Genomic DNA, 13,174 nt, shown 5'->3' with positions numbered 1-13,174 from the left:
GTTATTTTATCGTTTTTATATATATATATATATATATATACACATATGTTCATCTCAAAAATAAGTTCTCATTATCGTGATAATCATGTAATATCTTTCATAAAAATATTAGAGAATTTAGATCTAATGTATTTTGAGGGAAAAAATAGATATCTATACATGCACAATATAATTTATACATACAAAATTGCTTCGACTTACTAAGAACTGGTAGCATTTATGAAAACCGTATTATTTCATATTATTATAATTCTGATAACTCGAGTTAGGTTAAATCCGCTCTCCATGCCACAATGGCACCACATTTTGGTGTGATATCGTGCAACCACTTGAAAAGAAAATTGAAAATATGCATCCTTTTTTTTTGTATTGTTTGCACTCTAAATGCTGCAACTCTGCAGAGTTTAATGCAGCAGATGGTTAGTAGACTTGTTAAGAGGTTGAACGCTGCATTTTTGAGTACAAATGTCCCACTTGGCACAAATGTTCCTTGAGTCAAAAGAAAAAGATTCATCCAAAGAGACACGCTGTATCTATGCAAATAAGCAAGTAATTTGCATAAATTTGCATATTATGTCAATATAGGAAAAACAAGTAATTCAGAATAAATATTTCAACAGAACTGCCCTAAAATTGGAAATAAAGACTTAGGGTAAGACAGGGAAGAAAACTGTCATAAAATAATTGGGCTATCCTTGTTTATTATTACCTAATTTACATAAATTATGCAAATTATAATTTACAAAAGAGTATTTTTTCAAGAATCCTGAACTGTTTTAGAAATAACGGCAATTAATACGAAATGTCAATATTCTACATGAAAGAGAATATATTAGCGAAAACATCGATATGTTTCATGACAGTATTAGTGTCTTAATTTGCTTAGAAAGAGGGCAAATATGTCAAAATGTATGACGTGATATTGCGCTAAAACGAGACCAAAACATCCTCTATGTCACAGTCACACTCAAGAATCGGACAATAAAGCGATCAATGGTATGTCATTCGAGATAACACAATCTCAACACAATAGCTTCCATCGGCTTCTCGTATCGCTTTTGTTGGTGTGTCTGCCACATCGTAATCTGTGATACACACGGGCAAAATGCATTTCGGTATCGGTAAAACACTATTAATTTTGTTTTATTTGTTTCTCTTGGAAAATTTACAGGAGACATTGCTTTGCAGGTTACTGCTTAAATGAAGCTCTGGCACATGAATCCTGACGAATGTAACCTACCTCAATCCATATTTTAACTTTGTTAAAATATATATCTTTTGGAGACCCCAAAGTGGCAAAACTGCATCTCCCCGGCATTCCCGCTACTTTACAAAACCAGTTTGACTTGTATTATCTACTTGGAAATCACAGATGTATGAGACATCAGACAACATGATTCCTGAAAAAAAAAATATTTTGTTTATTTAAGCCAACGGGAGCCTTTCGAATTTACCCCATCCCCTCTCCGTATTTCGACTTTAAATACAAAAAAATATCTTGTTTTAAAGCCATCGGCAAGGCAAATTGCGTTTTTTTGTTATAATAAAGCAACTTTTATATCTATATCTTTATATTTACATTCATCATTATTGATATTATTATAATTATTATTAATATTATTATTGTTATTATAATTATTATTAATATTATTATTGTTATAATTATTATTACTATTATTGTTCGGCCGTTTGTAATAGTGCTCTAGCACAGTAAAGGCTATAACCCAACAGGAGCATGCCTAGGATACCCTTTCCCTTTTTGGTTTTATGTATTAAAAATAGTTTATTGTCTTTAGAACTCTTAAAAGATTACTTTTGTTTGTATTGATACCTTGGAATAGATTGAGGAGAAAATACTCTTCAATTGACATGTAGAGGAGCTGTGGTAAATTGAAGAACAGCCACACGGCCCTTTATTGATTTTTGATATTCAGACCTAAAAAGGGACATTATAAGCAATTTTTTTTGTAATCATGATATGTACCTGCCTCGCTATACAATGCGAAGCGCGAGCTGAAATTTTTGTATATATTGACCCAAAATGGGGAATATATTTTAGGAATCCATTAAGATTATACATATCTCAGCAAAGTCATCTAATGCTAGTACCAACCTTTGTTGATTTTTTTACAATTACATATAAACACATTAAGCATTTTTGGAGACATGGGAATCATGATTATCATACGCATCTCACTAATCAAATACTGCGAGTGCGAAGCGCGAGCTGAAAATTTCGGAAATTCAGACCTAAAGAGGGGCATTCTAAGTCTTGTTTGTTTGCAGGAATTCACTAAGACTGTACGTATTTCATTAACCAAATGATGCGAGCGCGAAGCGCGAGCTGAACATTTTTGATATTGAGATCAGAAAACTAGACATTTTAAGGACTGATTTTAGAAATTCATTGAAGAGTAGACATCTCACCAAATAACTAATGCGAACGTTAGCACGGACAGGAAATGATTTATATTAGACCTTAAATAGGGCAATCAATTTAAGTAGTCATAAAAAATAGCAAATGTCACTACATGAAAAAATTATGACTCGAATTGCGAGGTAATGTATTTGGTGTACAGTATTGATTTGAAAACAGGAGGTTTTAGTACATCAGGATTATTTATCTCTTTAAAAGGTATATGCCAGCACCAGGAACAATAAAGTTATAGGCCCTGTGAGCAAATAATGTTTCATAAAGTTTGAAAAAAAATGCTTTTTCATGTAATATAACATAATTATAATATAACATAACATTTATAATGAACATAATTTCTTCTTACCCCACTACGTTTCTCTTCCTTTCTCCCGCTTTTTCTTCCTTTCCCCCCTTTTTTGGCCAGCCGATTGGGGGGCACGTGCCCTCCCATGCCCCCGTAGTTACGCCACTGTTTCTACTACACACAGTAAAGCCTCTTTGCGTTCTCCTCTTGAAAAAAAAACATAGAAGGCATTGTTTTATTTCTCATGATATAAGTTCGTGTACGTGACGGTGGCCTGTCGAAGTTGCCAAAAAACCGTTTATTTTGTTTTGACAATATATATTTAGAATATCGTCTAAATGAAGCCCTCATCTGGAAAAGGGCACTTATTAAAGGCAGCATCTACATTATATAGAGGAGGCCTTGGCACTTGGAAGAGGCTGAAGCTTGTTTGATTTCTTGGGACCAAAATTTTACATTGAACCTTTTTCGTTTTTCAAATTTACATCAATACATTTTACAGGAAATAAAAAGGATTGCACTACAAAATGATTTTTTGGGGTAACGTTTCTTTTTCGTTTTGTCACATCTGCCGGAATTCCAGGGGGTGCTATCTATCGAGAATAACACACGCAGCACATTTTGCTTGTCAAATATATTTTCGTCAAAATGACCTTTAATTTTTAGGTAATAGCGTTTCATTTTTTTGCTTGTCAAATTTTCCAGACCGTTGTCCCCCTACCTTTTGGGAGAAATTTCCGCCCCTGATACAAAGAGAAGTAATCTTTTAAGAGTTCTAAAGACAAACTATTTTTGAATACATAAAACCAAAAGGGAAAAGGGTATCCTAGGCATGCTCCTGTTGGGTAATAGCCTTTACTGTGCTAGAACATTATTACAAACTGCAGAACAATAATAATAATAACATTAATAATATTATTAATATAGATAAATATGAAATATAGATATAAAAGTTGCTTTATTATACCAAAAACGCAACTTGCCTTGCCGGTGGTTTTTAAACACGATATTTTTTTTATTTAGTGTCGAAATACAGAGAGAGGATGGAGTAAATTCGGAGGGCTCCCGTGGACGTATAGGCTTAAATAATAAAAAAAAACTCTCTTCAGGAAACATGTTCACTGATGTTTCATACATCTGTCTTTTCCAAGTCGATAATACAAGTCAAACTAGTTTTGTAAAGTAGCGAGAATGCTGCGGGGGAATGCAGTTTTGCCACTTCGGGGTCTCCAAAAGACATAAATTTTAACAAAGTTAAAATATGGATTGATGTGGGGTACATTCGTCATGATTCATGTGCCAGAGCTTCATTTAAGCAGTAACCTGCAAAGCAATATCTCCTGTAAATTTTCCAAGAGAAACCAATTAGAAACAAATAAAACAAAATTAATAGTGTTTTACCGATACCGAAGTGCATTTTGCCCGTATGTATCACAGATTACGGTGTGGCAGACACACCAACAAAAGCGATACGAGAAGCCGATGGAAGCTACTGTGTTGAGATTGTGTTATCTCGAATGACATACCATTGATCGCTTTATTGTCCGATTCGTGAGTGTGACTGTGACATAGAGGATGTTTTGGTCTCGTTTTAGCGCAATATCACGTCATACATTTTGACATATTTGCCCTCTTTCTAAGCAAATTAAGACACTAATACTGTCATGAAGCATATCGATGTTTTCGCTAATATATTCTCTATCATGTAGAATGTTGACATTTTGTATTAATTGCTGTTATTTATAAAAACAGTTCAGGATTCTTGAAAGAATACTCTGTTTTAAATTATAATTTGCATAATTTATGTAAATTAGGTAATAATAAACAAGGATATCCCAATTATTTTATGACAGTTTTCTTCCCTGTCTTACCCTAAGTCTTTATTTCAAATTTTAGGGCAGTTCTGTTGAAATATTTATTCTGAATTACTTGTTTTTACTATATCGACATAATATGCAAATTTATGCAAATTACTTGCTTATTTGCATAGATACAGCGTGTCTCTTTGGATGAATCTTTTTCTTTTGACTCAAGGAACATTCGTGCCAAGTGGGACATTTGTACTCAAAAATGCAGCCGTAAGCCCTTTTTTTGCAGTTAACAAGTCTACTAGGTGCAGATTTTGTCTTTTTGTAGACGGTTCAACTCTTTTTGAACCCTTCATGGTGTAGCCGCCTACACAACTCATGAAGGTGGAAAAGGCCTATTTTGAGTGAGAAGTTTATCCTTCGAAAGAGCTTCCAGTGTGACAGTTAAAGGGTGAATTATTCAACCCATTTGTGTGATTAATTACGGATTTTTCGCACCCTCGACACAGAGCGCTGTTAAGAACATAGAGAATCTATTATCAAATATCATTCATGACAATAAAATGATATTTTGTCGAGGGTTGGTGAAGTCTTTGTCGAGGGTTGGTGGATCGAAACAGCAGATTCGTCCTGGACTGTGCACAAACTACATTATGTGCAATTTTTCGTCAGCTCCCAAACGTAGAGCGAAACTGTTCTTCCGATTCACCATTTTTCGACAAAGACCTCCCAGTTTGTCATTGTGATTCGAATTGCATTTTCAATGCAATTGCTGTGTTCTAGGATTCGTTATGAGTAGCGACGTGAATTAAAACTCCATATTAATAGATGGAATGCTTACTGTTAATGCCAATTAGAGCTAACGGACCGTTCTGCCTATATCACGTACACATTGTAGGTCTACCCTTTACTGCTTTATGCAATCAATGGTGTATCCGGAAAAGCAACTCGGATAGGGGCTATCAGAGTCAAATATAATTATGAAGGGGGGAGGGGGTTAAGCTGATTAAGCTCCTTGCAAATTTCGGAAAGTCAAAATGAAAAGAAATCCTCTCAGAATTCAAATTTCTAAGTACCTCCATTCATACAGGGTGTGTGTTTTTTCGAATTTACATTATACGAGTCGAATAAAGATTGATTTTGAATTTTGAATTTGATTGGGAGGTGGGGTCGGGCAAAATGATTTCACGACTTGGATGAACATGCTAAAAGTAGTGGCAAAGTAAAGTGACGCTTCATTGACTGGTGGATTGAAAACTATATTTATTTTGTGTGTTGCCTATATTTGTGAACTGGTAAGCGATTCTTGCGCATACGCAGTCAAAATATGGGAAAATGGCTTATTATTTTTTGTCATGGTTATCTGATTACAAGGATGCTATATTTTTCTAATTATTGTTCTTTAACCTATTCGACAAAGAAATTGAGAAAGTTACCAACGTTATTGCATAACATATTTGCGCAACGTCCTTTTCAATTTGACAGGAATTCGTTTAAAACCAGATTGTATTTCTGATCCCATCTCAGTATGAGATGTTGGTACAGATAGTCAACTGTCAAAGTTCATCTTGGTCTTCTTCTCGTCTTGTCGAAGAGTTTCTCGAAGCCGATACCAGTCCTCCAATGCAAACTGGCCCCGGTTACACTTGATGTGCGTGAGATTCTCCACTTCTCGGGGGAGTTTGCACGTCCGCAACAGTACAGGTACGATGCATCTTCTCTTCAGGGTTTCGATGTGCGCTCTCTGAAGCTCATAACGGCACCAGTGATCCCTGAGCGAATCGGGACTCAAGATCAAAATTATCCGATATGATTCGTCGATGTTCTCAGCGATGTTTTCTGCGATGGTCGCACCGTACGCGTAATCACGGTAGCGAATGCAACCTCGGACGTCGAAATCCTTTTCCAGTCTCTTCACGAACGAGACTGTCCATTTGTGGTCGATGTGGGTGAAGCTGACGAAGAAATCAAACTTGTACGAGCTGGGTTGACGGTGCAGAAGAGGTGAAAGAGGATTGATGTAAGCACATTGATTCTCGGATAAAATGTTCACGAATCCTTGTCGCTCGGAAGAGCAGTAGTCAAATCGTGATAAGTCGCATTCAAAACCACAACAGTTGATTCCGTGATTGTGCGTAAAGATATTTTGTAAGATCTCAACCTGCTTTTGCAGTCTCTTCTGGGCTTTCTGAACTTCTGAAAGCTGCAGAAGTGCGCCCTCTTCTTCGCCCATTTTCTTGAGGCACCGTGCCCACCTTGAGTGTGTTTCGGCGATGTCGAAATTGTCGTCATGGCTAGACCGCACTGCAAGACTGAATTCTTGAACGGCTGTGTCGTAATCACCTCTGAGAAAGGCTATGTAACCTAGATCAGAATGATCTGCGTGGACCTGCTTGAATTGCAGTGCTGTCTGAAATTGCTCTTGAGCCTTCGCTAGTAGACTGAGTTGTTGTTCCGATGTTACTTTCGAATCCTTACCATAATCATCCTCGTACATAGCTAGGTACAGCAAACCTAAGTGGCGATGTCCGAACCACGAAGCTTCCTTTTCAATTGACTTTTGGAACATTTTCTCTGCACGGTCGAACTGCTTCATCAAGGTTAGTTCAGAGGCAACTCGCCGTAGCACAATGTGATGATCAGGCTGCAGTGACAATGCCTGCTCATAACAGTCCATAGACGTATATGAATGGAGGTGAGTAGTATCGAGTAAGGCCTGTCCAAGGGATCTTGATGTCTTGGTCCGTAAGAGAATTCCCATAAACACCCAAGACAGGGCGCGATAGGCCGGCGGAGCATCCACCATTTCTGTGACCGAGGCAAAGCACACGATGGCTTCCTTGAAGCTGGGTTCTGTCACTGCCATTGCTGCTTGTCCTGCAACTAGCTGACTGTCTCTGCGGTAAAGAGCGAGGCCGTAGTCGAAAATCCATTCAGCCTTTTCTGGGACGTCGGTCTCAGCTCCGATCTCGACTGCCTTCTTGATGAAGGCCGTGTAACTGAAAGGACGAACGTCCTGTTCAAAGTGGCGAATCGCATGGGCGCGATCAGCATACGCCCGAGCGAGATAAACAGGGTCTCGGTCAGACAGTAGCTTCTGCAACTTCTGTATGAATTCATGGAAAAGTTTCAATTTGGACTGGCGCCTATAGAGAACTGCCAGGTTTCCAGTTGCAATGATGTTGTTAGGGTCCAACTCCATGACTTCATCAAACTTTTCTTCAGCTGTTTTCTGATCATTCAGTGAATACAAGATGAATCCCTGAAGGTTTTTGATAGAGCAATAATATGTCGGCAGCTCAGAAAACTCTACTTTCCGCGTTTCAAGTGAGTTCCAGGACCGTTCGAGCTGTTCCTGGGTTATTTTAAGAAGTTCTGGCCATGTTAGATGACACCCAACTTCTCCTATCGCATCGTTTTCTATTTCCATATTGATAATTCGTGGGATTTCCAAAGAGTCAAGTTTACACAAGATCCAAAAAGATGAAGGTTGTACAAAGGAAGCTTCAGACGAAAAAAAGTGTTTCAACGCCCACACCCTTCCTCCATTACCTGTAAAGCAGAACCAAAGGAAACTTGGTAAATTCGATCTGGATCCCCACAAGAAATATTAATTTACATTCTGTCAAATAGCGTTAAAGGCAATTTCTCTATCGTAAGTAAACTGGTCTTAACTTACCTTAAACATGCTAAAAATAGGGGGTTTGTCGCTAGGATATGTATCAATAAATAATTACTAAACATCCTATTCCAGAAAACATTTACCTTATACTCTTTTTTTTTTTGCAGTTTAAGAGGAGTGAGTTAGTTTTAAAATTTCAGGAGACCAGACATGGCATAAAGGGTTTTGGCATGATTTTCATATTCAGTCCTTTCTTTTCTTTCTTGGTCGTAAAGATTTTGGCGGTCATGCCATGGCCCCAAGCCCTATGTCTGGGCGGGGGGGGGGGGGTGGAGGAAGCATATCAAGACCGAAACTTTTAAGTATGTTAGCTTTATTTCTACAAGACTAGGTACTTCGTAAGACCTGAATAAGTAAAGCTAGCGCGAAGCGCAAGCTGAAATTTCTTTTAAATTTTCCTTAAAATCGCGAGGAATATTGAGGACTTTAATCAGTTTTCATAACTATTTTCCCCTTATAATACACTTTAATTTCAATTCTCATCTCTTTGGTCTGTTCTTAACTACATTCATGAAGCTGCGTGAATAAAGGAAATTAGTTACAGAAACTGATATAAGTGATATTCACTAGGGTAATAGAATAAATGGGACACATAATAATTTGAATTCATGTGCATCAGACAATTAAGGAGGCTATCATTGATGCATATGTCGTGTGATTAAATTTAAGTACGTTCTATCTCATCGTAAGAAGCGGACTTAATACCAGAAATTCTATGTATATCGTTCAATCTATGAAATCTATGGTTCATACAACAATGTTATGAAATGAAAAATAATAGTAATTGCACCTTTATATACTTACTATTCGGATGTTACAGGTTCAATTCCAAAATATTCCGATTTTGAAGGGAGAACGTGTCAAGTAAATCCAGGGTAGATACGGAGATATGAATCACCCACCAAGTCTGATCTGACTGATAGTAAAATGAGGTTGTCAAAATTCCGCTCGAGAAATAAAAGAAAATTGTCCGAATACTGTGATGAGGATCGATGAAGATCATTCCTTGTTCAAAGTCCACGGAGAGTGGTGGCTGTACTTTGGGTCGATTGATTCCGCCAAACATACACGGGCAGTCCTGAAATGGTGGTAGACATGCTTGTCTAGGGGTCTCGCTTGGTTGGGTTATGATAGAATCTGGGATAATTTCTCGCCATTAATATTGGCGTTCACTTCCTTCTAGAACCCCATTGTGTATGTGAGAGATTCTAAAAATAAACCAAAGCGAACTGGGCTTGCTATACGACAGGCATCCGAGAAGGGACTTTCCAGAACTACCTCATATAATACTTGAGCAATTATAATTGCAAAGGCTTCCCCAAGTGGATGTGAGCGGGGATGTTTTGATTATTTTAACATGAGGAAATGGATTCTAAACAAATCACAGAAATATGTGACAGTGAGAAGGTAAATGAATGTAGTCATTAAAGCAGGAGATAAAAAAAAAATGACCGAGTCATACCGGGATGTGATGAGGAAATGTATCGGTCATCGAATGGTGGGCGGGGGGGGGTGTTTTGATGATTGATCCTGAATCGAGGTCCGTGCGCCCCGCCCCTCGAATCACAATTTTGTTGGAATATGAAGGAGTGGGGTAAATGATGAATACAAGGATTGTGATTGTTGGATAAAGGAAGGAATAGAATGGAGATGGGTAGGGAGTCTGAACTATGGCAGCAGGAGAATAAGGATGGCAGCAGCAGTAGTAGTAGTAGTAGTAGTAGTAGTAGAAGTAGTAGAAGTAGTAGTAGTATAGTAGTACAACATGTAGTAGTAGTAGTAGTAGTAGTAGTAGTAGTAGTAGTAGTACAACATGTAGTAGTAGTAGTATAGTAGTAGTAATAGTAGTAGTAGTAGTAGTAGTAGTACAACATGTAGTAGTATTAGTAGTAGTGGTAGCAGTAGAAGTAGTAGGAATAGTAGTAGAAGTAGTAGTAGTAGTAGTAGTAGTACAACATGTAGTAGTAATAGTAGTAGTAGTAGTAGTAGTAGTAGTGGTGGTGGTGGTATAGTAGTAGTAGTAGTAGTAGTAGTAGTAGTAGTAGTAGTAGTAGTAGTGGTGGTGGTAGTAGTAGTAGTAGTAGTAGTAGTAGTAGTAGTAGTAGTAGTAGTAGTAGTAGTAGTAGTAGTAGAAGAAGTATATAGTAGTACAACATGTAGTAGTAGTAGTACAACATGTAGTAGTAGTAGTAGTAGTAGTAGTAGTAGTAGTAGTAGTAGTAGTAGTAGTAGTAGTAGTAGTAGTAGTAGTAGTATACCCAGTTGTTGTGTGTCCGGACAGGTTGTGTGTCCTGACTATCAATTTTAGGAAGTCATTTGAAAAAAATTTACAGGCAAAGTTTCATCAATTTTTAGTACAAAATGTAGGAAATATTATAGAGAACAAAATAGAAGATGATTACAACTATTGAATTCATATTTTTAGGGTATTCCAAAGACAAAAAAGAAGGCTTTAAAAATATAAAGTGTCCGGACACCCGACCCCTCCCCCATCCTGTAAGTAGTAGTAGTAATAGTAGTTAGTAGCAGTAGCAGTAATAGTTACATCACTTATGTAGTGATTTGTGAAGTACTTAAATTTCTTTTAAAAATAATGGCCGTGTCTGCCTATAGGGTATGGAAATGTTTTTTTATAATTTATATTTTTATAGGGTATGGAAATGTTAGCTTTCGGGGAGGGGGAGGGCGTTCTGTTACACTAGAAAATGTGTTACTGCGTGCTTTTAGAACTAATTTGCACATTTTACGGTTTTTAGTTAAAATTGCCGAAACATTTTTTTAAATGTTTCTTTTCTTTTTACATGTTTGATTTTTTTATCATGCCAATCTATTGTAACGTTAAATATCTTATTTTTTTATGTTTTCTAATAGAAATATAAACATGACGGAAATAAATACCTCCTCCGAATTCGGTAGCCTTGGATTATTTGTATTCTGGCAATAATGTCAATAGAATCATAAGTACCTCAAAGACCTGTGTTTGTAATCCTATTTCTGAATAGTCGAAGGAATCGATGTTGCTGACGTTCTAAGATAAGTTTCGTAAAGGAGGGATTCTTTATGAGAATGATATATGATGTAAAATTAAACAAAGAGGGCGGTGTGAACACGCACTCTCACCATTCCCTTGGTTACTGCACCCCGATTGGATAAAAGTTGTTACTCCCAATAGAAATCATTGTGACGTCACATCAAAAGTTCGTAAAGGTCAGAGACGTAGACTGAAGGTTCTCCACAAGCAACCGGCCATGGCATTGATAGCAGATTTTATGTTCTTCTGTTGGCATTATTATGTTTTTTTTGGGGGGGGGTAGAGGGTGGGGAGTGCTGCTTAATTAATATGGTACTGTTGTATTTTCCTCCTTCCCTGTTCATTCTTTTCATCCTGTATGGCTTGCAATCCCGAATGAATGGTAAGTCGCCAAAAATGAACTTTGATAATTTCAATGAGTTTGAAACAAATGAAAAGCTTTAATGATTATTACGACCCACACTTATACGTGATTGAATATAGAAAAAAAGTGATTTTCGAGTTAAAGGTGAATCCAACCAAAAAAAAATTGTTTTTAGAGGAAAACGAAAAAAAAATCAGACTTTTCAAACAATAAGAAGTTATGATTATTTACAAGTTGTAAATACTGGTAATAGGTATAGCCATGGATACTTCAAATTTGCCACATTATGTGATGTCATAGTGATGTAAGACAGGACTACTCTTCCAAGTACTCCAATTTTTTTTTCAAAAGTTTTACTATAAATACATGGTCTATGGAAAAGTTGTCCTTGTCACTTGTCATAATCATGGAGATATATTCCCAGTTTTATTAGTAAATATCTCTATATTCATAATTTAATCACCCAGTCATGCCAGTTGCCAATTTGAAATCTACATAGTCTTAGGGATCTCAATTTTAAAGCAGCCTAACTTTCTTATTGCTTCTCCGATTTCTTTCAAACTTTCACCATTCCGTTTTTTTATTTTTCTCCTTTCAAACACAACGTTTTATGACCAAGGCTGGATTTTTCCTTTAAGACAACCAAGGGGGGGGGGGGGTCATTGGTTCCGAGTGGTGCACAGGCTATATATAAAGTTGATCATATTCGTTCTGACCCAACCACTGAGCTGATCAGTGGACACAGCACTAGTTCGTTTGTAGAGCGCCATCTATAAATAAGATCGTTATATTCAAACAGGTTAATCTCGGATTCCATTATGCATGCCAACTTTTTGCCCCCCCCCCCAAAAAAAATGTGTTTTCAGATGGAAAAGTTAAAAACGTGAATTTGAAAGTGAAGTGCGGGCAGAGGGGAAATAAGGCATTTTTTCTTCCAAAAAGGACACTATCTTAAAAAAACAAGAAGACTTATTTACAGTGGTGTAATGAGCCAAAAATTTGGGGGCTAAATATGTTGTATCACGTAAAATTTATTAGACATTTTTGAAAACGAAAATCCAATTTTGTGATATATTTTGACATAATATTCAGATGATAAGATAATATTTTATCTTTCGCTTTTTTTTTCTCTCTCTCGTTTTTTCTTGGTCGTGAAAAATGGGGGGGGGGGGATAGAGACCCCAAACCCCCATCTGTACGACTCTTATCTACCACACTAGTCTTATATGCATGGAACTTAAGGCACGTAAGATTATTCTTACAAGTTTTTCCTTCATAAATAGTAACATCTAAAAATGATAATATTGTTTTTTGTTCCAAAGGGGCACTTGTTAACACATAAAACGAATCTTTTGCACATAAACGTTCGTGAGGGGCACTTTTCTTGGGTAAGAAGGGGCACTGATACGAGAAAGGGCACTTACAAGAAGGCAAGGGGGCACTTGCTCAAACATATCGGGCCCTTCTCAGGTAAAAGGGGCACATAACACAATCGAGAGAGGGGGGGTGGCTTTGTTTTAAAAAATGGCACTTATATGAGAAAGGACACTAACAACTTTGGTAACACCT

General features: G+C 37.0%; 1 protein-coding gene and 1 long non-coding RNA gene across 2 annotated transcripts; one reads left to right on the top strand and one right to left on the bottom strand.

Annotated features, from left to right (window-relative positions):
• The first annotated feature begins 264 nt into the window (after nucleotides 1-264).
• On the top strand, nucleotides 265-5,457 carry LOC121426957. The gene is made up of 2 exons (XR_005971647.1): nucleotides 265-419; nucleotides 4,834-5,457. It is a non-coding gene; the product is annotated as an uncharacterized LOC121426957 (long non-coding RNA).
• Nucleotides 5,458-5,598: 141 nt separating this feature from the next.
• On the bottom strand, nucleotides 5,599-7,799 carry LOC121426956. Its single transcript, XM_041623374.1, has one exon. The coding sequence runs from the start codon at nucleotides 7,728-7,730 to the stop codon at nucleotides 6,078-6,080; it is 1,653 nt and encodes a 550-aa protein (XP_041479308.1). The 5' UTR covers nucleotides 7,731-7,799; the 3' UTR covers nucleotides 5,599-6,077.
• Nucleotides 7,800-13,174: the final 5,375 nt, after the last annotated feature.

Source organism: Lytechinus variegatus, chromosome 13, assembly GCF_018143015.1.
Source record: "Lytechinus variegatus isolate NC3 chromosome 13, Lvar_3.0, whole genome shotgun sequence".
NCBI lineage: Eukaryota > Metazoa > Echinodermata > Echinoidea > Temnopleuroida > Toxopneustidae > Lytechinus > Lytechinus variegatus.
Note: the sequence above shows the minus strand (reverse complement) of the source record. Positions and strands in the feature narration are given on the sequence as shown.

What these genes read in the sequence shown, in the direction of transcription:
- LOC121426956 (XM_041623374.1), bottom strand. Translation starts at nt 7,730, where the DNA reads ATGGAGTTGGACCCTAACAACATCATTGCAACTGGAAACCTGGCAGTT.